Below are 26,480 nucleotides of genomic sequence, written 5' to 3'. Positions count from 1 at the left end.
CCTTACTTCCCTGTTTTCTCTGCAATATCCCTTGGGTCTCTAGGGTGCTGTACTGTATTGTAAAGAAATTACTACTCTGTTTGCTGCCAGGCACGGAAGACAGCTGCGCCAAACCAAGTTTGTGTTTCAGGAGTGTTCAGAGCGAGGAGCCTCTGGGGCAAGCTATTGGCAGACAGACAGGGCTGAATATGCCGCGCAGAGTTTGGGATTTAACAAGTGGGATTTCCTCCCCGTGCCCAGCACCAGGATCTCCTTTGCCAGGAGCCTCCCCTTGTCGTATGCCACGAGCATTAGTGGTTGTAATATAGCCCTTGCTATTTATGTTTTGCCATGTATGGTTATTTGTATTACAGCCAGTAACAGTGGTGAGCCCTGGACCTGGTTGGTCCCCGGAGATGGGACGGCAGTGAGTTTGGCTGGTGCCTGGGGCTGTTCTTATTTGCTCCCTTTACTGCTGCTTTCTTTGTGGGTCGCCTCGCCCCCATGTAATATTTCGGGGGGGGGGGGCGGAACAGCCCATCCCCAAAGGCAGAACCTTAATTCTTGGTTTTGAAAGAAGGAGGTGGGGAGTGCAGACAGCACAGCCCTTCCCCATCGCAGCACAGAGTGTGGCACGGAGCAGAACGGTACTATCCAAAGCAAAGGTCCGAGGAGGCAAAGCGTAAGATCTGACCCTCCTAATGCTTGGGGTTTCGAGCAGGATGATTCAACTGATTCGCTTGCTCCAGATCGGTTTGGGTTTGGATGCCCCATCTTTGGCTAGAATAGGCTGTAGGAACGGGTCCACTTATTGTTTAAAGTCTCCTTCCTCTAGCCCCTTCTCTTCTTCTAGGGAAACTAAATCTAAACGCTGCAATGCAAGGGGGAGTGTGAATGTCCGTGAATCCCATCTGAATAAATGTCTATATATTAATGAATTATTAACTCAGCCGCGAGTGACCTTAAAACTGGAATGAGGAGACGCCTAGGGCAAGAAGGAAAGCTGCTGAATCCTTTATCGGACTCCTGTCAGAGGCAACCGACCATTTGTCTTCCCCAGATCAGGAGAATTAATTAATATGAAAGGCAAACTTTTTAATTGTGTACCAAACAATATCAGATAGGGGCTCCCCCGATTCAACCCCTCCCTTTTAGTGGGTTTAGTTCCCCTCCCTCCGAAAACCCAGTCCCCAAAGAGAGAAAGAGGGGGAGAGAGAGAGACTGGCTAGGGATTTTTTTTTTTAATTCCCAGGGAAAATGATGAATTTGGGTAGTTAATTTATCGATCCTGGTTCCTCTTCCTACTTGTTTTATTTTAGAGGTCATTAATCAATGAAGAAAAACACCACCGTGTTCCCCTTTGCATTTAATACACTTACCCTCATTTATTTCTTTTGAACAAATTCCTAGCAAATATTCACCAATCGATTCGTTAGCGATGGATTTTTATAAAGGTTTGATCGGTTTCTAAACGGTCAATGTGATTTGTTTCAGTGCTCGTCCTCTAAATAATGAAAAACCCAGCGAGAGGAGGAGGGGGCTAAAAACTCTTTTCTCCCCCCGCCTCTATAAACACAGAAGTTACAGCAAGAAGTAATAACAAATAAACCTCCAGAGACAAGCGGCTGGGTGGGGGGGGGGGGGGGGCGATATAAACACACACACACATGCACACACAAACCTGGAAAGACAAACCAGAGGATGGACTTGGCTAAGCAAAACTGGTACTAAACTGTAAAACCAGGACTGACACTTAATTTCGTTTGTTTCTTCTCTTTCAGACCCCACATCTGTTATTTTAAATGCTCAGCTCGTGTCTTAGTGTATCTGTTATGACTGAGAAACGCAAGAAGTGTGTGACCCTTCCAAAGCCAGCTCCTTTAACCCCATCCCTGGAGAGGCAGGGAGCAGCTATCACCCCGCTGTGACTTAGTACCACTGGGATCCCTCTGGTTATTTAGTTTAACAGCAATTGCCTGCCCAGTCTTCCAGAGTGAATCGAGTTAATTAGACCGACTGGATTATTTTCCATTTGGAAAAAAAAATCCAATCGACAAGGCTCATTGGTCCCCTGGTCATTGCTGGACTCTGCATGAGTGACAGAGACAGCCGGGCAGTATTTCCCGGAGGAGCCCTTCCAATTCCAGACAGAGACACGGAGCCCGATCCTGCCCCCTCCCCGCATTGATTTCAGTGCAAGAAGGATTGGCCCCACAGTCTGGTATAGCTACAGCATCTGCCCTGCAATGCTGCCACTGAGCCCTGCTGCATTAGGCGTCCAACTTTCCGGGCTCTCCAGCCGGCCCTGAGGGGGTGGAGGGAAAGGACAACTTTTTTTAATCCTGTTTTATTTTGGATTTGATCTTTCTACCCTCATTTGTCAGAAATCTTAGGAGGAACCTGATCCTCCTGTAGGAGAGTCGAACACCTACTCGGTGCCCTTGCAAATCCCCTTCTGCCATCTTGATCACTCAAAGGGAGACTTTCCTCGTTACAAGTATGAGAGTGCCCTAGTTTTGCAATAGCAGATAAAAATCTACTAATATGAAACTACAGGCATCATTTCTGTAACAATCCAAGGCAAGTGGAGATATTGACAATACACTTAAACCCATTAGCTGTGAGCATTTCCCTACTACTTCATGTTTTTCGAGTGTGAAACGACTGTTTAAAGATTGCTGCCATTAAAACGCATTTAATATTTGTAAAGACATTTCGTAATAAAAACAATCATCATTCAAAGATGTGAATTTATAAAATACATGTAAAAAACAAATAAGAGGAAATAAAAAGTTTACCAGAAAAGAACTGATGAAGCATAATATATAGTATTAAAATGAGAACAAAGAAAACCTGTAGCCCTACGCATTTCTGCATATCTATCAACATTTTATACACACAATAATAAGAAAGTGATAAAAAAGGTTCTCTCCCTCTCCACACTTTTCTCCTGTGAACTAAATACCAACATTTCAGAACTTTTAAAAGTAGATTAATAGAGGAAAAGGACTGAGAATTCATTATAACTGGCACAATAGAATTGATCAAAAACAGTGGAGTTTTTTATGGCTAGCTAAATATCCCATAAAATCAGTTCTTTCCCCCTAGTTGTGTTTGCCTTAACTTAGGTGTTATCAATCTATACAGCACATGACGAATGACCTTGTCAAAATGACGCCAGTCAAAACATTTTTTGTCCCAGCTCTGTTCAAATTTGTGTTAAAATGTCCTGCCTTAGACACAGACAAAATCTAAACAGCAGCTTTCCCAGGCTCTGCAAGAATGAACGGGTGGGAAAGAAACAAGTAGAAAGTTGAAGAGAAATGTCTTCAATTAATTGTTTAAAATACTGAGACACACTACAGAGAGAGAGAGAATATGGTGTGTGTATAACGTCAAAATGAAATAGAACAATATGAATTATATTGTTACATTTGATAGGTATTTTGATCTGATCATTTTATATTAAATGTATATATTTGGATAAGTATATATTATATAGGACAAATGATATCCCTTTTCTATCATTTCATGCGATGTGAAAAAGAGCCCGAAGAAACTTGATCTTAAGTACTAAGTGATACATGAAATTTCTCAGTAATTACACGGAAAATAGCCAACCTTGTGGTCCTGAATTTCGAGCAAGGAAAAAAATTGTAGTTAAAGCGCAGACGTTTAGCAAAGGAGGCTACGTCTTGACTACCTAAACTTTGGTTTGTGTGGTGCACTATAGTACGTATAGATTTTCTGGAGTATGAACTGGCTAACTCTCGAGTCCACAGAGAACTAAGGCAGAAGTAGAGCAGATTGAAAACAGCGGGTTTCTCCACCTATCCTGGGAACTCTTGAAATGGATCTTATTAAAGTAGCCATGGAGAACAGAAGGTAAATTATACCGAGAAATGTAAAAAAGGAGTGTATGCGACCAGATGTGCACCAGGAAAGCAGAGAAAGGGGAACAATTAATAAGGAAACGAACAAGGAAGCGAATCAAAATACACCGTAGCATCTGCACGATAAAAGCAAAATGTAAATCAAAGGTCAAATACATGAAGGCGATCAAATGAAAGTGTCATAGGAAACTGATATACAAAAGAGTCCAACCTGAGCACACCGAACTACAAGGAAGAGTTTAAAGCTGACTAAACTCGTCTGTCTAAAGCTTAGTGTAAACCTGCACTGAAAGGAACACCGCCTACTATACACCGCCTTCGAGCAGTCCCGCTTTGTCGTTCAAGATGCTGTCGTTTGACAAACCCATAGCAAACAAGTAAAACTTTACACTTCGTAGTCCTGCCTTAGCGACTAAGCAGGACAAGTCTGAACAGCTCAGAAGTCCCACTTAGCCACCGTTCCCTATCTATGGGCTAATGGAAACAGACCTGTTTTAAGTACCCTAACTCCCCCAGTTTAGGGAATGGGGACATCTTTAAGAATGAAACCAGGAACAAAGTGCGGGAGGCTGCCAAAAAGGGGGCTCTGTGTTTAGACCCACTGTTAACCTCCCGCTCCTTCACCTCTGTCTCTCGCCCTCCCTCCCTCTCTCTCACACACACCACACACTGTATTTTGTGCTGTCGTAAAGCCCACGTGTCCAGCGCAGAGTCTGCCAGAGAGGAGCCCGGACGCGCCTGAAATACTCAGCCACAGCAGAGGGAGCCCGGCTGCTCGGCTCTCACCAGGTTTATCCCTTCCAGCCGCTACCTGGAAGCTCGTGTTGTCGAGGGATAACAAAAAAGTCCCCTTCTTAAACCTCGTACGGCTTGTGATCTCCCAGGGCTGTACACACAGCACAGACACACACGTAAAGCCAATAGAAATACTCAGGTAAGGGGGAGCCATGCCATGCCCGGCTCTGGGTCGGGTACACCAGGGGAGCTGCGGAAGGCTGTTTCGATGTTTGTTTGGGGTTTTTTCCTCCTCCGAGGCCGCTATCTGCAGTTGTGTCTGACTGTGCCGAGTTCGCTCAGGGATGCCGCTGAGCGATTGTTTTTCTCATACATACAGACCTCGAAATACAGAATCGTTTTTCCTCCCAGCCTTTCTATAAAGTGAACTTTGGGGTTGTTTGTGGGTGGTAAAAATGCACCGGGGTGGGGGAGATGGAGAAAGGTCCTTGCAGCAGGCAGGGGGGCACAGTTAGTCACGGAGCTTTGTGGAGGCATGGCGAGCTGGCTGGCTTGTCTTTCTGATTTTGGGGTGGCTCCCAGTGACACCCCCTCTCTTTGCAGACACTTGGCGGGAGGGGCTGTACATGCCAGACCCCCACCCCACCCCCGGCCCAGTAGCTCTGTACTGTGGTTTATTGACAGAGAAGCACTTAGTGTATGGTGTAGTCGTTGAAAAGTTCCCTTCTCTGCCTGTTTCGGAAGGAGCCGGTTATGTATGTCAGGCGGGGACTTCTCTGACCCTAGGCTGGGTGTTTTTTTCTCGCTAAGGCTGAGACACGGCAGAAATCAAAGCAGGGCATTTGGTTCTGCCTGCTCTTTCAGACAGCCCCCGCACCTCGGCCGCGGGAGGCGGTGTCTCTGAACGCTGGCTCGGCTTGGGGCAGGCAGGAGGCACCGCGCGGAGGTAGGAGCTCACGCCTGTCTCTCCCGTTTCCCCTGCTCTCTAGGCTGCGGAGATGTTGAAGCCCGGCGACCCAGGCGGATCTGCTTTTCTGAAGGTGGATCCAGCTTATCTCCAGCACTGGCAGCAGCTGTTCCCGCAGAGCAGCCAGCTCAAGAGCAGCGGGGCCCTCACCCAGCTCCCACCGCCCGAGAGAGCGGATCCCTCGGCTGACAGCCTCCGCCAGCGCCCAGCCTCTCTCTCCTCCGCTTCCTCTTCCTCCTCTTCGTCCACCCCATCTTCTTCCACCTCCTCTTGCGCCGCCGCCGCCGCTTCCCTGGCCGGGCTGACCTCCATCTCTGTGGCCCAGATTCCTGTCTTTGGACCGCTACCGAGCTCCGAGTCCCCCTCCGGAGCCCCGGCCTCCCTGCAGAGCAAAGACTTGTGCGGCGGGGGCGCCAAGTGCAGCGAGCGGGCTGCGCCCAGGTTTCGATGTACAGCAGAGGAGCTGGACTATTACCTGTATGGACAGCAACGCATGGAGATCATCCCCCTGAACCAGCACACCGGTGACCCCAACAACCGTATGTACCCCTTCATACAGCTACCCTCCCTGCCCAGGGCAAGCCTAACACCTAGAGAGTCCGAAATCAGTCCGCTCACGCCCAAGATTGGGTAACAGCGACCTTGAACCTGCACTCTATCGCTCTGCACCCTGCTCTCTCCTACTGACAAGCGTCAAATGTCCTGCTCTTCCCCGCCAATTACAATTAGTCGCATTGCTTGGTAGAGCCAGGTTTAAGTGCGTTGCTTGGTAGAACCAGGTTCCATTTCTGTCGAAGACCCTTCTCTGGGAGGTGCCCTTTACAAAACAAGGTTTTCTGGGAGCAAGTTTTTGAGAGAGTGCTTAGGGAAATGAATTCAGAATGCAGATAAGCAACACAACAATTCACTGTGAAGTGGTTCCTTTTGTTTCTCTTACTTGGTTCCTATATGGAAAGCCAAAGTTTGCAGGACATTATTCTTAGCTTTTTTACAATAAATCAATTACTCAGCTGCGCTTGGCAGGCGAAAAGTTTTCATTTGAAAGGCTGTGGAGAACTTCCTCCCCGCCCCCTCCCCCCGCCCCATCTCACCTTGGAATATCATTTACCTTTCAGAGCTTGTTAACATCAATCACACCTTGCTAGTTTATTTTTATTTCTATTGAAAAGTGTGACATAGTAATCTAATATGACTCGTTTGCTTTCAAAAGTATAAATGTCCTGTACCGGATTGGATGTCAAACCCAATTTTGTACATGGGATTTGATAGGCACTTAATCCTGTTATCACCGCAATTGTTTTTTTATTTTTTGGAGGTAGACCCAAATTATTAAACAGTCTTTGTTAATTTCTAGAAGTTGTTTACACCTACTGTTTGTAGCATTCATAAATATTAAATATACCTTCAATGGCCTCAATAGATAATATTAATTAAAACATGTTAATACTTTCTCAAAGTATTGACTAGATTGACCCATCACATTTATTAACAATAACATACATTTCGTCTCTATGTAAGTAGAACGCTCTAAGATATCTTTATCGCGTATGTTTTCTGCATTGTTCCCAAAAGACTGCTTCTTAAAATACTTTGAACTTTTGTTTTAGATAGGCTATTAAAAATACTCCAAAACTCAACAACAAGCCATAAACACATACAAAAGTAAAATGTGGGTTTGTTTAATTTCATTTCAAAGACTAACTTGTTTCGAAAGTTGCCATTAAATGGCACTCTGTTGTGAATTAATTAAATTACATTGATATTAATACTCTTAAAGAGTATGAGGGAAGTTGGTACAAGTTTAGTTCCTTCTTTGCCTTGCAAATGTTTCTGTCTTGGATAGCGGTTTAGTTTTCAACGACTTTTGTGCTTCAATTTTACTCTGTAGCCAAAAGACTTAGCGTATTTTCTACTCTCCAGTGCAGAAAACCTGATCTCATAAATTACATGCACTTAATGGAATTTGAAATGCACTTTTAATCGCCAACCAAACTACTCAGACAATACATGTTTAACTTCTCAGAGCAGCTCTGTAAATCTACAAGATAAAGGTTTTAAAAAGAGAAAGAAAGATAAAGTGATTTGGAAGGAACATTTTTAAGGAGTGAGTGGAATAAATAGCACGCTGGTGAAGTCTGCAGAGTTTCTTTCCAATCCCAGCATTAAAGGTGGATTTGATAAAGAATACATCGATCACAAAGGACGTTTGTAAAATGTTCATCTTGTTGTGCCTGAATAGTTTTCACCGTATGAAAGCAAGGGAGAAATGGTGCAAGAATTATTACATTTTGCAGGTCTTCAGTAAATGCATTGTCATTTAACTTGTTTGGTAGGCAACTTTTCCTTGCAATTATATTAGATTTATTATTATTATGTATTTATTATTTAATAAGAAATGTTAACACGTAGATATGTTTGCTCTGTGATTTTGGGCAATATGTTAACAAAAGGGAGATAATACATACTTTATATGGAAATTACAATAATATGCTCTTCACTTATTAAGGCACAATTCAAAAAGAAAACTGATCAGCACTGGGATAGCTGGTACATACATCATATAACGTGAAAGAAAATATACAGAAATCACAGTACTGTGATCTTTGGTAGAACTGATTTTCAACTAGCTTCACTACTTCCTTAATTCAGTGTACTGTAGGTGGCTCTCTGAGGGGAAGGAGAGTGGTTTGTGGATGAGGTGAGAGGTGATTGATTTTAATTTGAGTTCTAGCTCCAAATAAATCTACCGAAGTTCCAAGATTGGCAAAGAGTCACTTAAAAAGCACAGAAGTTGCAATGCTGTTTTTTTTTTTTTTAAGAGTTCTGTGCCCGAAAGATAGCAACAGATTGAGGGCCCGATCTGTTGAAGTAAGTGGATAGTATAACAGAGTAGGGACTGCGGGATCGGGCCTTAATATATGCAGAGGTTTCGAAGTACACATTTTCGGGGTTAGGCGTAGGAACCTTACTAACAGATATTTCTTGGATTTAGTTTTGTTTGCGCTTCTTCTTAAAAATACTGTGAAATTATAAGTCACTGTAGTCATTATTTCTTCTCTAAATGATACTTTTAACATCCTTTCCCCCAACAAGGAAGAATAAACTCCTTCTCTGCCTTACAGGAATCACAGTTTGGATCTTTAGGGAAACACAGTCTCTTTTATCAGAGGGTAGCCGTGTTAGTCTGTATCCACAAGACTATTATTATTGCGCTGCAGAAAAGAGACTGGTTCAAACTTTTTCCTTGACCTAGATGCTTTGCAAATAAAACCTCCCCCACACGTTTAATATTAATATTGTGGCACAAATCTACAAAAGACCTATGGTGATGATGAATTCCAAATTCACATGCACCACTAGCTCAATAGCTTGCGTATTGTGGCTAATAAATACATAACTTAAATTAAATAAACAATACAAAGTTGCAAATTGCGTCTTGGGCTTTGACACCATTTAAACGCTATTATAATGTAAGGTTCACATTTAATTTCTTTGATTTAAAATATTTTACGGAGAATTATACAATATGGACGATCACAAAGGTGATTGTAGTTTTGACCATTTTGGTTAGTAAAGTTAATACCTCTTTTCAAAATACGTATTATTTACCCTATAATAGTAAAAAAAAAATACTCTAACAAATACTAAAACCCTACCTTATCCTACATATTATCCTGTTCAATTATGCTAGTCAATTAATATCCTATCATCACTCATTTATATGGACTGTTATGACGTTAAAGATAGATGCGAAAAAGTTACTCCCAAACACATGCGTCGATTTTCAATCATCAGTTGAAAATTGTTGCATTTTTAAACGAATCCACAAGGATTGTGGGCTAAATGTCTGTTGTTGTTTTTTCTCAAATTGAGTTATTTTGAGTTAGAAAATCACAATAATCAAACTAATTAGGGCCCAAACCTGCAGTCTTTACTCCCATTGAGGGAAATGGGATTCGATTAAAATCAATGGTAATGTTGCCTGAGTAAGAGATACGCTATTGCGGACAATTTTCTGAGTAGCTCTTTATCTAAAAGGAGCAGAATTATTAGGGTGGGGGGTTATGAAGGAGGGGATATATATAGGAGGGGATGAGGTCCTGGGTTGGGTATTTGAATACCAAGTTTCAGTGTGGGGAAAAGTTGAACTGCCCCAAGGACAGCCGTCCCTTGCTCCTGGGAAGAGGCTTTCATACTGGAAAGGCTGAGTCCTCTATCTTAATTGTAAAGCACCAACCTGCCGCTGTAATAAATACGCTGTGTAAAACGAATGGGTCACATAAACCAGCAGTCTGCACGCCTCGTACTATTCGATTTCCAGGGAGCTGCGAGTGTATATATAGCATTATAGGGAAGTGGATCAGTGTGGGGAATATTTGCATTTTTGCAGATTGCTGGTAACATGTATGATTTAGCTATTTTACATCATTGGTTACCCAGCACCCTTAAACATAGCAGATAGCCATATATTAGATTGAGGTTAGAGAAGGTGGTGACTGTTTATTTAAGGTGATAAAATGGTCCATCAGCAGTAATCTCCATCGATATGTGCCACAAGGAGATGAAGGATGAGGGGACAAGCCACAATTAATTGCCCTATAGTTTTGTTGAAGAGAGTAGAGCCAGTGCAGACCGAGCTTCGATCTCCTCTCCTAGAGCCCATTCATCATCTCTACATTGTATATGGGGGTCTCTGAGGGGCAGGGGGTGGCAAGGTTTATCTACACACAATATTCTCCTAACCTTCTGATACCCGCCACTAAAATATAATTCCTTCATACACTCAGTCGAAGACGGAGAACATCAAAATCCTTCTCCCCGCCCCCGCCCATCGCCCCGAACACCCTGTTTCATTTTCGGCGGTGAGGGTTTTCCAGCAAAAACTGAGAAAACCCTACCTCATCCCGCGCTGTTCTGCATACAGGAGTCACCTGCCCCGCCCGCCCCCGGCTCCATAAAGAATCAGTGAGGCGGAGTGTGACTTTCTGATCTCTCTCTGGTCATACAGCGAAGCGATTCACCCCCCAGTGGAAACTACCCCTTCCGCTTTGGTCTGTGCCTGATATTATATAGGGGCAAAGCTCTTCCCTCTGGGTGAGATGGGGAGGGAGTGACTGAGGGTCTTGCTCTTGCAGGTTTGAGAAAAGGGGCTTGGGGATTGTGCAAAGAAAAAAACAACGCACATACTTTTAACGATCTGTCTATATCACCTAGCCACGCGGCTGTAAGTGTGCCCCAATGCAGGATACCTCCCCCTAGTGCATTGCGCTAGCTTTATGGATCCCGGGGGGCATGTTTATTCCATAATAAGGTTGGAAAGGGGGGCAGCTAAGCAGCCATGCCTTCGCCTTGTTCCCGTCCCCGGAGGACAGATGGAGCCGCACGCAGCCCGGGGAAGCCCAGGAGGGTGGGAGTGGGAGAGGTGGCGCTGTCCGCAAAGTGCCTCCGCAGCAGCGGCGCGTGCCCTGCCTGGTGGCACCTGCTGCCGAGCCCGAGTGCCCGGGCGGCGCCGCGCGCTGAGGCGACAGGCTGCACAGAACGGCCCCCGCCCCGGGCGGCAGGCAGGAGGGCTGAGCTGGCTGCCAAACCGCCAAGCGAGGGCAATGGAGTTATACGTAGCTGTAGCCATGCGGAGGAGACAACACCAGGGCGACGGAGGAGCCCTGGGAAGGCGTGGGAGTGAAAAAGCAGACCCACGCCCCCCCCCCTGGCGGAGCGCACTGGCCTGCATTAAACTCAGCCTGAGTGTAGAGACTTCTGCTGAGGCCAAGGCTGGTTTCAGGTGCAGAGAAAGAGCGAGAGGAGGGCAGCAAGAAACTCCTCTGCTTTGCTGCTGCTGCCACTGTTACCTGTGTGGTCTCTCTGGGACACCACGGAGGGGAGTTTAAAATCAGGTGGATTTTTATTCCAGAGAGAACAATGGTGTGAATCCAAGTTCAACAGGCTTGAAAAAATCCCCCCCCCCACCTCAAAGGGGAGAATTTCCATCTGGTCAAAATCAGACCTCTTAGAAGATTCTAGAAGGTAAAAAAAATGGTCTAATTTACCAGCCAGTGACCAATCAGCCCCCTTCCCCCCTACTAATGGCTGAGCTATGGTGGTAACCTCTAAGGAAGCAGGAAAGCCAATCTAAAAAATTCTAGCTTGTAAATGCATGTGAAATATGCTTTACCTGTCTTGGTGCTGTCTTCTTTGTTGTTGCATATAGTTCTAGTCATGGGCATATATAAATATTGATAGGAGACTTAGTTTAATACAAATACTACTACTACTAATAATAATAATTAATAATTAATACAAAATTAGCCAATCTGATGACAAGAAAAAATGGGCAAAAGAGAAGGAAAAGAGATCATCCCCTATCAATGAGGAGGGCAAAATGCTTTTTGGGATAGGTTTGGTTTTGGGTTTTTTGCACAAGAGGATCTCCAAGCAATTTACACATTGTGATGAATTTGTCTTGATAACACCCCTATGAAGTAGGGACATATTAGTTCCAGTTTACCAATGAGGAAACTGAGACACAGGGAGATTAAGTGGTTTACCTAAGGTCACATAAAAGGTCTTTAGCAGTCAGGAAACCAAAGTGCAGGTCTCCTGACTCCCAGTTTAGGCCCTTAACCACTAAGAACAACCTTCCTCTCAGATGTGTATATTATCTGTGTACACAGAGAGATAGGGTTAGTATATGATTTATATTTATACGTTGGCAATAACATTTGAAATGATGGGCAATTATACTGGATACCAGCAGACTCCTAGTGAATCATGAAGCACAAGGTCAAAGGCCAAACTTCTTCAATACAAACAAACTGCAGGTATCCGGCATAACTGCACCTTTGAAACACATTATTGCTGAGATGAAATGTATTTTCTTTCATTTATTGTTACAGCTGGTTATTTGGTTTATACCATTATGTTGGTTTCTACATGCACCATCAAGAACTTTCTTCATCCATTCGGCTTTCATTTTAAATATACAGTGCTGCTGTTATTCAAATTAGTGTGCTTTGAGGTTGTGCTTGTGTCTTTTGGGGGAAATGGTGTGTTCTTTCATTTTGCTTGAGTCTGAGATTTGTATATGTATGTGCGTGGAGTTATATTGCAGACTTTATGGTGTATTCATTTAATGGCAGTTTTTGTATGGGGCAGAATAAATGATAAAAATATTGCACTCCTCCCCAAAGAGCCATAGCAAGCAACTCTACAAATAGATCACTTAAGTTTTTTCCCTTGCCCCTTCCTTCCCCTTATTCCTCCCATCAACAGAGTGTGGGGATATAGAGTGAGAAACTGTGAGCTCTCTCCAGAGAGTCTGGCTGCATTTTCATTTGTTAACTCCAGCATTCTCAGGGAGGTAGCGCTGAATTTTACCAGGAGATACCCAGTTTTGGCTGCAGTCTCCCATGCTTCATCCATTTCCATCAAATCTCTGTTTTCTACTGCCATCTCCTTCAGGCTTTCTTCCTGAATTAGGGCCTGATCGGTAGTCTGTTGATATAAATGGAAATATTTCCATTCACTTCAATGAGCTTTAGATGAGGCCAGTAGTGTTCATTACCATTTGGATCCATTAGGGCCAAAAAGTAGGGCTTGCGCAGTGGTATGCTACTTACTGTGCTGGGTGGCAACCCTTCTGAAAAGCTCAGGACTGATGTACCATTTACAGAAAGACCAGCAAATCCCTTCTGCATTCACTTTGCACATAGTTTTTTTGGGGGGGAAACTACAGTAGTGCAGTAGAATCCTCATACTTCAGGGTGTAAGTTGATCACAAGTAGGGGATAGAAGTACAATAGTGACTAAAAGCATGAATGTTTCCGATCTTGCTTAGCATTAATGACAGACTTACGATGCACTACCAACACTCCTCCCTTTTACACCAGACTCTCTAGCCAGCCCAGTTTCAGAAAATATCCAGCTTTTCAGTCTTTCAGCCTTAACAGTAATGAAAGGGAAGAAGTACATCAGGAAGAGAAGATTCTGCAGATGCCAAACATCACTTATTACTGTTCCCTGGGGGTAGTTGGTGGACAGGGAACAGCAGTACCCTTTGCTAGCTGGTGAAAGAGAATCTTCTCCTGGGGCCAAGTGACAGTGACATGGCATCCATTTATATTTTTCTTCAAATTCCCAATCTCTGTTTCTTGGAGATAGAGAGTGCTAAAAGGTTGTTTTCATGCTACTAATCCACATCTATAGTCAAACACACAATATAATGCATAAAACAGGGGAGGTTCTAAAAGGTAGGGGGGTGTGTGTGTGTGTGTGTGTGTGTGTGTGTGTGTGTGTAAAAGATTTTCGTGCTACTAATCCACATCTATAGTCAAATACAAAATACAATGCATAAATCAGGGGAGGTTCTAAAAGGTGTGTGTGTGTGTGTGTGCACACGCCCGTGAGAAAAATGATGTGTACCTGGTGGCAGGGTACAGGGAGCTGATACTGGAGTTACCTGGATAGAGTCAAGAAGATGCCTTGGCTTCATTTATTCAAGTTGTTTTGCAGACATTGTGTCTCCAAGAGGACCATTAATAACCAGGATGCTGGGAGGAGGTTACACATCTAAAAGATCATCAAGCAGGGTACAAATTATTCATAGTTCAAGGGTCTGCTCTGGGTGCTAACTGAGATTTTGGTTAGCCATCTTTTCCTTAAATCCTGAGACTTTCTTATAGAATGTTTTTTTTGTAGATTACATTATGAGAAATCAGATTTTTTTTAAGAGTACTTAATTCACAGTTGTGTCTTTTTTTGCCATTTGGGGGCCTGGTCCAGTATACTTACACATATCAAACTCCAGTTGCAATGTAAATTTTGGTATGCAAGAAATGCAGGGTTGGGGTCATCATAATCATTCCTTGACCCTTAGGTTTCTGGGGGAAGGGGGAGATAGGATGTTGTGATATTTTTCTCTACTTTCCAAATAAGCTTTGAAAATACAAACATGGATTTGCTAAGCTTTATTATCTAGATGTGTGTTCGCTTTTAGGAATTGGTATAGAGAGTGTTTGCTACATAATATCCTCTCTCAAGACTAGTGAGTAACAAATTCTAAATTTTCTGTGAGAAAGAGAGACAATGAATTTATCTGATATGATGAGACATTTTCTTGTATATTATATATTTTCCTGTAAATTTTATTTTAATAAAAAGGTAATTGACAAAAATCAGGTACAAATATTTTAGCTTACACACAGTTTTGGTATGGGTTTTAAATGAGGTTTTATAAACAAATAACTTATAATGATATATTGAAGTAAAACATGTTCTAATAAAAGAAACCCTGCATAATAAATTTTTTATATTTATAAAGCATATTTCACATCAGAGGATCTCAAAGTTCTTTAAAAATTCTGGGCCATATTTTGGCTGTGAGGAAATGAAAGGTGTGCAAATAGGCCCATAGGAGAAGTCAACATAGAAGGGGGAAATGAGCATCAGTAGCACAAACCACATAGTTTGAAAAAGGTGCTGTGTAGGAAAGGGAGTGGTTGAGGGACGGATGTCTATGTGATATCATCTCCTGGCATATCTGTGGGAAACTATTTGCCACTTTAATGCTGACTCTGTCAGAACTAACTCCTGTGGGTTCCTGGTTCATGCTGTCAAACCCTCTTGCGTGAGGGAGTGGCTTTAACATGGGTGAGGAAGACATAGCAGCATACATCAAGATTTCCACATGGATTTTGGGATATCTACACATTTTGAAAACCATTCTCTTTGCTCCCATTTATGGTCCTGCAAACCTCTCTTTCAGATTGCATGACGAATTAGGAATTTCATGAGATGAAACAAAGAGTTTCCTGTGCAATCCCACCTCCTCCCTGGGCTTCTTCCACAAGAGTTATGTGATACAGACTTCTCTCTCTATAGAATCACTTAACTGAAGCCACTTCTCTGGTGGAGGACAGCAGTGAACTGGCACTGGTATACTTGTAGGATATATGGAAATTTGCTTAAGGACACATAGAAGCCCTCCAGGATTTTTTAGGGACAAATGTTCAAGGGTGTTTCATACTAGCCTCCATTTGTCATTCACTAACTCTTGCAAATTTCTCAGCTTATCATTTGCATGTGTTGGGACTTACATTTGGACAGTAGATGATAATGCTCAGAAATATGGGCAATTAGAAGTATGTGCAAGAATTTGTGACTGCACAAATAGAGACTGTATTTTGAAAATGTAGCCCTTAATGTCCATGCAGAGTAGACAGAAGGGTTTTTTTAAGGTCTCATCTGAAAGACTCCAACATAATAAATGGCATGGAACTACTCAATTCATCTACCTTGGAAGGAAGAAGGATTGAGTCAGTCCTGCTGGGATTTGAACCTGTGGTTCCAGGGAGTCTAGTTATTCCAAATCTGTGGGTTAGACCACAAAACCTCAGGCCCTCTGGTGAATAGTTTGCATTATTTTTATAAGAATGCATGTGGCTAATGTAAAATTATTAGGGGAAGAGCCATGAATTGCTATGTGAATACTGTAGTATAATTATTGCTTTTTGTTTGTATTTCTGGAATAGATTAATATAAAAACTTTAATTGTGCTACAAGATATAAAATGTGCCGAGGACAGTAACATAGTTCAATAGATTTATTATTACATTAACTCAATATATCTCCAGAGAAATGGATTTTCTGAGCATGAAACATTTTCCTGGAAGTCGAGCATTCGTGGCATATGTAGAAATGTGTAATGGAAACACTTTTCCAAAATTTTCTTTGCTTATAAAATAAAATCCCAGACAGATCTTCCCAAAATATAGAGCCATCATTAATGGGGTAGTTAGTGTAATCAGTATTTTAACACAGTGGTCTTTTTATTAGGAACCGGTTGCATCACCAAACATGGTCTTATTATCCTCATCCTCATCTGCTATAGTAGACATTAAACATGTATTATTGTACAATAAAACAATGTTCTTAAAGTTGTTTTGTGGTATCCAGGAAAGGTCAGATTGAACTGTAAGAAAGCAAATGAATAAGATTTCATTAATATAATTTACCATTGAGAGTTTTCCTTTATTTCTTTGTATTAAATAAGCATACATGCATACACATGGTAATGTGGAACTAGAGCTAATATTTTATAAGAAATAAGGATCAAATTAAATTCCATTCCAATAACACCCCTGAACTGAGCTGTGGCAAGATGAATGGGGGGGCTTCAAAAATCATCAATGAGATATAAAATGTCTCATTGAAGCATATTACTAAATCCTTCATCACAAGAGGCAGATGTTTAAAACAACCTTTGTATTAATCAAAAAACCTAATCTTAGAAACTCTGTCCCAGTGAGTGAGGCTTGGCAGGTCAATGAACACATTGTGCTTGCAGAATGTCTGCAGAGCTTCTGCTGAGGCTCTCGCATTTCTCTTTTAAGGGCTTTGGTGAGGTTAGGAGAAGGGAGTAAGCAACAGTGTGTGTGTGTTTAGATGTCTTTAAATGGATAAAAAGGTGGAGGAATGTATGTGTCCTTGTCTGTGGTGGAGATGATGGTAGTAACCTGATAACACCAAGTTAATTACTCTTTTTCCTGTTTGCCTCACAGGATGTGACATGTGTGCTGATAACCGCAACGGAGAGTGCCCCATGCATGGGCCACTTCACTCTCTGCGCCGCCTAGTGGGCACTAGTAGTGCTGCAGCCGCAGCACCTCCACCTGAGATCCCTGAATGGCTCAGGGACCTTCCCCGGGAAGTGTGTCTGTGTACCAGCACTGTGCCTGGTCTGGCCTATGGCATCTGTGCTGCTCAGAGGATCCAGCAGGGCACCTGGATTGGGCCTTTCCAGGGAGTTGTCCTTCTGCCGGAGAAGGTTCAAACGGGAGCCATCAGGAACACTCAGCACCTCTGGGAAGTAAGTCATCTTTCTGTTCCTTATAGAAGTTTGATTTTTCTCAGTGTGTCATTGTATGTAGGACATACAGTTTAGTTTCTTTGTACATAATGGCTAGATTGATCTGACCCCAAAGCCTCCACAATGGATTTAAATGTGTAATCAGTAATATATACCTGAAAGACTTGCCCACACTTTCTCCAACTGAGGGTACCATTGGCAAACTAATGGGAACCTTAGAACTACACCTAGTTTGCATAAAAAAGAGGCAGATTGCTGCACATTCTCTTATCTTTAATATGGAGATATGCCTGAGGCGGCCATAGTCCCAACATACAGTGCTTCTTTCATCTTTATCCAAGTGGCTGCAGCCCAGGGAGATGACTGGTGCCAATATGTGTTGCTCCATCTTGATTTGAGTGGAGGGCACTCAGTTTGAGATGGCACATTGCATGCTCAGACCAGTCATCTTTGTGGCCTGGAAATGTGATGGGACTCAGTTCCTGTTTTTCACACTCCCATGTTAAAGATGAGGGTAATCACCAACACTTAGAACTCTGGGCCACATTTGCACTAGTGTGCTTAGTTCTGACCATCTTTCCTGTGGTACTGTAGGCAGCATCCTTGCTCAGAATCCAGGTTTAGTTTTTTGTTTGGCAATTCCTTCTTAGTAGCTATCCTCTTGAAAGGAGGAATGCAATGCTATTTGGCAGTAGACACTGACGATCCGTGTAAAGGCATTTTAGGATTTGGAAGCTTGGTGTAGTTCGGATGAATGTTGGCTGTAGATTCCAGGTTGGTTTAAGAAATCATAAAATCTATATTGCACTTGGTCTTACAGGCGCTTCCCCAGTCACTATTCTGCTATAACTCAGTTTTTGCCGGCGCAGCACCATTTGAAGAATGCCTATTTTCAGAAGTTTAACATTCAGCTGTGCAAATGATCTTCAAGTTGAAAGTTAGCATCTGTATTATGCTGGCCAGGAAGCTATAATTTTTACACAGATGATAAATGATTGTGTTGAGCAGTTTTGCATTTTGGTAAGTTAGTTTAAAAAAAAAGAAAACAAAGTGTGCTGATTTTAGACAGAGCTTTAACAATAAACAGCTAACAAAAGTATCCTCTTCCCTCCCTCATCATGTCCCAGTATTTATTGAATTAAGTGTTTATTATAAAAAGAGGAATGGCATTCTGACCTCCCTATCCTTTTGCCATTCATTTCTCCTTAATTCATAACATAATTTCTGGGGTATTTTTGTCCCTTGAATTTTAAAAACAGTTTTGTTTTGTGCTGGAAAATGTCAGGCCTGATTCTGTAAGTCCTCTGTGGAAAGAATTCCCACTGAAATCAAGGGGAGTGACATCTGAGGAGAATTGGTACGATTGTGTCATTCGTCCAGAAGAGGAGGAAGTATTTGCGAAATCAGTGGCTCCAACCCTGCACCTAAACAAACAAAATCATCATTGTTAACTTGCTGAGATAGTGAAGTTAGAGAAGTGTTTGCTAGTTAGGGACCTGATCTAAAGTCCACTAAAGAGAATGTGAGTCTTTCCATTGACTTCAGAGAGCACTGCATTAGTCTCCAAGTGTATTTTCAACTGTCACAGGATTTTTACTAGATGTTTGGTATTATGGATTCAAACATGCAAATATGTACTGTATTCATTCACAGCAGACCTGTAAGCTCTTTGAGTCGGGGCCGTCATTTTGTTATGTGTTTGTACAGCAACTAGCACTATCATAGTTGACTTGGGTTCCTGAACACTACCACAATACAAATAAATAATTATATACCCAAGGCCTTTTTCTACAGTTCTTACATAACTTGCCATTGAGGCCACTGAGAGTTTCACATAAAGGCTGAAAGATCAGCCCCAGCAAGTTTCAAAATGCATTGGGTGAAATTCTGGCCCTATTGAAGTCAATGGGAGTTTTGCCAATGACTTTAGTGGGGTCAGAATTTCACCTATTTTGCATATTGGGCCAAATCTTGTTCCAGTTGAAGTAAATTGCAAAACTCTTATTGACTTTTATGGGAGCACATTTAGGCACATTATTCATACTCATTTATAGAGCATACACTGTAATGTTGCAACAGGACTTGATACTATTTCTGACATAGTATTGGTGGTTTATATTGTCTTAAACTGAAGAATATGAAATAATAAAATTTAGGGGTCAGATTTTCAACTTCTGTTAATCATCAGTTCAAGTGAAGTCACTAGAATTAAGATATTTTACACAAGTTGAGATTTCAACCCTATATATTTACATAATTAATTTTTTTCCAATATTTTGATGCTTTAGTTAGACTCCGGTCACTTTTTATGTAAGTTAAGTTTTAAATATTGCCAACTTTTTTCAAGGTGACCATTTTTTAGCCTAATTTCAAGTTCACTTAAATATTGTGGTTTTGAAAGGTCAACTGAAATGTGCGTGTTATTGTGTCCTCTGATAGAGACACTGGCAAGAGACAGTGTGGGGAGGGAAACAGAGAGGAAATGGAAAAATATTTAGTGAAAACCAGAGAGCAATGGGAGGTGTAGGGAGGGGAGAGCAGAGAGCAGAACAGAAAAAAGTGTTAATGAAAAAATAAATTCTGCACCGATGTAAATCCCAAATACTGTCTAGTTACGAGTGTCACCTGAGCTTTGTGCTGGTTTGTTCTTCTATCCCAAGCACATTGTGCAGGCTTCCTTTATGGCAGAAAAATGATGTGTGTGTGTGCGCGTGCGTTGCGTGTGTTTTGAATTGAACAATCTTGGAAAGAAAAATAGGTTGGGGCGGGGAGACTTATGAACTCAGACTATTTCTGCAAACGCAAAAAGAAAATGCATGGATCACAAAACCTCCAAATTTTGGCCATTCTTCATTTATTTTGACCCTCAAAATGGTAGTTTTTATTTTCTAAATACTGATGTTTACTAAAGAACAAATATAGCAAAGGAAGGAGACCAGGAGGAGATTGCAGTTTTACAAAGTGATTTCTGTGAATAAATATAATGTGTTTGAATAATCTATATACTTTTAGTATATCTCATATAATGAAATGTAGATAGAATCAGATAATAAAAATTAAAGGATCATCATTGTCCTTTTATAAAAACATGGCTGTAGTTAATTCCCTTCCATCTCCGTTTTAAAATCAGATTCAAATGTAAAAGTGACTACAGATGAGTATTCAATATTAAAGTCCTGATGGATCTTACTGAGGTAAATATCTTTTTTTTTTCAGTACTCTAAATAGATTTCTAATATTTTTTTCTCCTGGCATGCAAAGTTAAGTTGACGGATTTTTGTTTCAATTTACAGCTCTTTATTGTTTTCAGTGTGTGCTAAATAAACTGAAGAGCTAATCCAAAAACTATTAAGCATAGATACAGATTTGGTGCTTTTTTATTTCCTTTGCTGTGGCAAACATCAGAATCATTGCATTTGATATATGGTTCAAAACCATGGAAATATTTTTTGGTCTGTCTGCATGAGTGCTCTCACAATGCAGACAGTGTTTGCTTTATATGTAATCCATATAGCTCAATGTACAGCAATTCAGAATAAATTAAATACCATTCCATTACCTCACAACATGTCTTGACACCTATGGGTGTTCATGGGAAATTATAGAGTTCTTTAGCAATTAGTCAAGATAATTTTTTATAGCCTACGGTAAGATCAGATCTTCAGAAAGCCAAAAATATTAGTCATTTTGGTTGTGGTTGTTTCTCTTCCCTCTCCACATTTCCCCCTCCTTCCCCACCCCCCGCCCTTTGGCCCACTTCAATCTAGATACAATAAACTCTGATTTGTTTAAAAGGAAAACAGTACTGAGTGTATTAAGTAAACATTCTCTTTGGTAATACAGGCATTTATTCCAACAGTACTTGATAACTTTTCTGATGTTTTTTTTCATTTTGAAGTAATGGGAACAATCCTCTTCTAATGTTATTGAAAAGAAAACAGAGACTTTCTCAGCAATTAGGTCTTATTGATGAGAATGAGATAATTTTCCCTTAATGTGTTTTCTAATAAAGAAGTGAAAAGGCACACTTGATTCTAACATATATGAAAACATTATCTCAATTATTAATGTGTCCTTATTCCCTAGAGATAAATTAATCTAGTTGCACATGGTTTCCCCTTTCTGTTTAACATCAGAATTTAATAAGACTAGACTTAAGGAATGCATACGGGATACACTTAAAATTCTATTGGAATAAAATACAGAAGTTTTAGTAGTTAAAGTTTTTCAGACTCCATAAATCCTAAAAATAACTGAACGATAAATGGATCTCTTCCTCAAAAAATACTTAATAGAAGAACCATTTTGATCACTTAGATGAAGCAAAGTTTTACTGCAATTGCAGCGATAGCTATATTGAAGGACTGAATCTCATAGTTGCCTTTTTCTCTTTATACTGGTAACATTTTGCCTTCATAAGTGTTATATGCTGGAAATCAGTTAAATCGTTCTTGAGATATTCACGGGTATATCAACTACATTGTTATACTTCATTGTGGTTTGATTTTATGTCATAATTTTAGATGTAGTTTAAAATTTTGCTTTTATGTGTAGATCTTACCTTTTATATCTGTTAGTTTTATTTAGAGAGGTGAATAAAAATACACACATAAAATGAGATTTATTAATAATTGCAAAATGCTAACTCAGTAGTTCTGTTTTGCCCTCAAGATGGACAGAATTAATTGGCACTAGTACAAGGACAAATCCTCCTGTCCTTTCAATGTGGTACCATATGTCTGTGTGTTGTGCTCCCATTGAAGTCAATGAGAATTTTGCCATGGACTTCAGGGAGAGCAAGATAAGGAAGTATAATGAGACATATATTAGCCAGACCCCATACTGTACACATTTGTATGTATTCATCTATAGAAAGAACCATTACCTTTAAATTAAGAACTCATTCCAGTTATAGTGATACATATGCATTCATATTCTCAAAGCTATAGTTTTGGCCTAAATTTGCCTGATACAGAAAAAGCACTAGGGGATAGAATTATGCCATAGTTCTATTAAAGTGAAAATTATGTTTCTCAGCAATCCATCATCTGATATTCTAGAGGGCTTGTCAGCTCTGTTTCAAATATGTCATGTTCATGAAATTCAAATAATTTTGCCCTCAAAATAAACCTTAGTAATGTTACTATGATGTCTTAAATTATGCAGAGTAACAGCTGGTGCTGCTGTTTTTGTTTTGCCTCATATGATTATAAGATGTCTTCTTTTTAGGGTAAACTCTGTTTTTATCATATATATATTAAAACCATCTTCTGTGTATTGGAAATATTGCTAGTATTGTGTTCAGTAACTCAGCTAGCTAGAAGTTCAGTAAGATCACATTCAGGGTCACAGCATATTTAATTTATGCACTTTAGGAGATAATTGCACTAAGCTGCTATAAAGCAGCTTGCTCTAGTCAGTTTCTCATGATTATTTACTATCACATTTCTTCCAGTATCTTTAGTAATTTATAGATTCCTTATTGAAGAGTTTAAATCAAAACTATATCTGAAATTTCTTTGATTTCAAATATAAAAGCTTATCTTAGCTTAAGTTTAACATAGTTTCCTTTAATCAGACAATTAAATTTAGCCCATTGGGTGTTTCTCATTAGGATCATCTTATCTGTTTGTTATGAGTCATTCATACCTCTGTCTTCAATGTATTTATTTGATTGTTATACTGTACTTATTATATCTCTAGGCACACAAATCTAAAAACACATATAGCAAAAAAGTAATTTAACTTGCCATAGCGCCCAATCCCACTCCCACTGAAGAGAATGTGAGCTTTGCAAAACCCTTAAGTAGCAGTCATGCACATATCAGTTATGCACATGTCCTCCATTTTTGGAGAAAATCTAGTTTTTAAGGCATAAAATTACTCCTAATTTATGGTACCATTAACTGTGAATTATTTCTATTCACTTCTGATTAAATGTGAATAAAGGTAGCACTTTAATGATGTGTATGGATACCCTAAATATATTGCATACCTGATACCAATAATATATTGGTGATAGATACCATTAAAAAATCCATTGTGCCTAAATGCAGAACACATTTTTCAGTATGGAAAAGATGTTCAGTATTTCACAGAATTATCTTGATCACTTCTTTACACCTTTTATCCTCTCAGATTTCATGACATCAGATGTGTATTGACAAAAAATACAGACTCTTGAATAACTACTTAACATAAAAGCTGGAAAATCCAGTCTAACATACACTTTCCATCTAAGCATTTGCCACCTTTTTCAGATAAGTTACAGAATTCCATTATCCAAATTGTTACACATGTGTGACAGAGGTTGACCTTTAGTCATGTCAATCCTTTTTGTGTAGGCCTCAGGCTCCAGCCTAATGGCTCAAAGCCTGATTTACTCACTGTAATAAGGGCAGGAGGTCGAGCAATTGTCAGCCTGCCTGCTCGTACTCTTCTCAGAGCCTGGTTGAAGGCTGTTAACACAAAGCTTTTCAAAGTGAATTTACAACCTCCACCACTGACAGAGGCCAATCAGTACACCATAAATGTCAGGTTACTGAGATTGAGCAGTAAGTAAAGTACTGACAGCACACTATTGGCTGAAATCAATTGCTCAAGGTTTAACTGAAAATAGCCATCTACGTATAAGTACATTTGTGGAACCAAGTTAAGTATGCAGAGCAAGTTTCTGGTGGATTTCGTAGAATTACCTGTTAATAATAGCACATGGCACTGGGCTTTGCATTTGTGCAGTTTTAGTATTAACATTGCTTGTGCTTATATGATTTATGATCAGAAAGTTTGTGCATTGGAGCTGGTCCTTAGTTACAGTAGCATGTTCCTGTATGGAAAAAAGAAGAAGAAAAGCCAAATGTCAGTGCAGGAAAAACTAGGGACATTTTAATGATACGGATTCATTAAAGATTAAAAATTTTCAACTTTAAGTGATTCATGCAAATTCCAAAACTTTCCGCAAAGGCTCATTCACAAGGAAACTGTGGCTTTTTCATTGTTCCTGTTTTTCTGTAACGCAAAACTATCATAGAAGTCATTAATGAGTGATTGTGTTCTGATGGTCTGACTATCCATGAGATGTAGTTACCTACAAGACTGAATGTTTTTATCATTTTGTGTAATGACAGTTTGGACAACAATTCATTTAGCTCTGAAGGCATCAGCATTAAAATGTAAGAATCCATTAAAATGCTGTATGCAAGGATTTATAAATTAGGCAATTTCCTTGATTATTGCAATCATTTACAAAATTGATTGTCCCAGTGTGGTATAGGCAGGTTGCAGCAGTGAGCATTGACAACAGGCATGTCCTCTAATATCTATAGTCATTGTTCACTAAAATAGGACGCCTCTCTACTATGAGGTTGTTTTCCATCTCAAGGTCAATTATGCATTGAAATAAGTCTACTAACCTAAAAGACCACACATCTTTAATGGAGACCCACATAAGATGGCATGCTATTTATAGGCTGCAATGATAGCAGGAAAGCTTTTTTTCCCCTTTCACCCGTAATTTGTTTGCTGCTGATCTAGACATTCATTGGAGTCTAGAGTGCATATTCTCTGTGATCCATTATTGAAAGGTAAATAATTTTTGCAAATTGCAGCTGTAAATATTTATTTGATTGAAGATATAAAAGTCAATACTGTGTTTTATTTGTTGCTTTTTAAAGTTCTAATTAACCAATAGATATACTGTTTAGTTACTTGATTTGGGTCAATTATTTCTAGAAGACATAATAAAGACATTATGTCACAATGAGAATACACCCTTGAAGTAAGTTTTCCTATACCAGAACAAATATAATAAATCCACTGTTTAACCATTAACCACAAAAAAAACATAATGTTCTCTATATGTGTGAAAAATCAGAAATATGCCTGATAAAAATATCTGGACACTGTCACCTTAACAGACGTTATTTCATATTATTTTTGAAAAATGTAGATTATGTTCAGGCAAACATAGTTGGCAACAAACTAGTTTGTGTCAGGCCACATGCTGATTGTGGTCATATAGGGTCAAATCCTGCAGTCCTTAGTCAGTTCTTGCTTAGGCAAAACTCTCATTGGTGTCTCAGTCAGGTTTTCAGGACAGAGTGAATACCGTACAGCAGTGTTACTCACTGTTTTAAAATCAGCACTTTTCCAAGATAAGAAGCCAGCATTTTCTCTGAGAAGCACTACAGAACCTCTAGGTTGTATCTCAGTGTACACCCGGCACTGGTTTGATAAGATTAGGACAAAATTACCTTAAAAGCACCCTGATTATGGATACGCTGTAGCTTGACCTAAGGCCAACATTTTAGTTTGGAAAAAAGACTGTATTTTCAGTGACTGCATAATAATACACTGTGTTTAATTAGATAAACATCTGCATCAAAAATACATTTTCCTCTTTTTAGTGTTTTGTAAAAATCTAGAACACATTTGTTTCTGGTGTGTATTACATTGCATATTTATTACACAGATTTGGCAAAATGGTCACATACCAGGCAATAATTTAACTGTAATTCAGCTAGGTGTAACTAATGTAGAGCATATCTATCTATCTATCTATCTATCTATCAAATATGTGTGCGCTTGCGTATATGTGTGTGTGTGTATATATATATATATATATATATATATATATATATATATGAGTGTCTCAGTTTTAGTTTCAATTATGCAACTGTAAAGCAGAGCTGAGTCAGTCTATCAGGCATTAATTGTCATCGAGACTTTATTATATCAACAGAAGAAATTTGAGACCACTATTTATTATACTGTGTATTTATTATAAAGCAATGAAATTGGGAAATAAAATAATGCTTATTCAAATTAAGAATCTTTTCTCTCTTTTAGTATAATCTTAAAACAAACTAATAACAGTATTGAAATGTATTTTATGTAAAATAAATAAATATACGGTTAAATATATTCAGCCAATCTAATGTACTGATTAAGTCAAAATCCTTGAATGATTTTTAATTTGATTTTATATATATAATAAATATATATATAAATAAAAAATCACACACACACACACACACACACACAT

General features: G+C 40.0%; 1 protein-coding gene across 1 annotated transcript in view; it reads left to right on the top strand.

The window, feature by feature from the left end:
• Positions 1-5,605: 5,605 nt before the first annotated feature.
• Positions 5,606-26,480, top strand: part of PRDM6 (PR/SET domain 6) — an 89,784-nt gene continuing 68,909 nt past the window's right edge. Inside the window, exons 1-2 of the mRNA XM_024193347.1 lie at positions 5,606-6,113; positions 17,130-17,437. Of these exons, the coding sequence (XP_024049115.1) occupies positions 5,606-6,113; positions 17,130-17,437 (816 nt within the window). The remainder of the gene's footprint in view (positions 6,114-17,129; positions 17,438-26,480) is intronic.

The sequence above is a fragment of the Terrapene carolina genome, unplaced genomic scaffold, assembly GCF_002925995.2.
Source record: "Terrapene carolina triunguis isolate 2854851 unplaced genomic scaffold, T_m_triunguis-2.0 Scaffold113, whole genome shotgun sequence".
Lineage (NCBI taxonomy): Eukaryota > Metazoa > Chordata > Testudines > Emydidae > Terrapene > Terrapene triunguis.
Note: the sequence above shows the minus strand (reverse complement) of the source record. Positions and strands in the feature narration are given on the sequence as shown.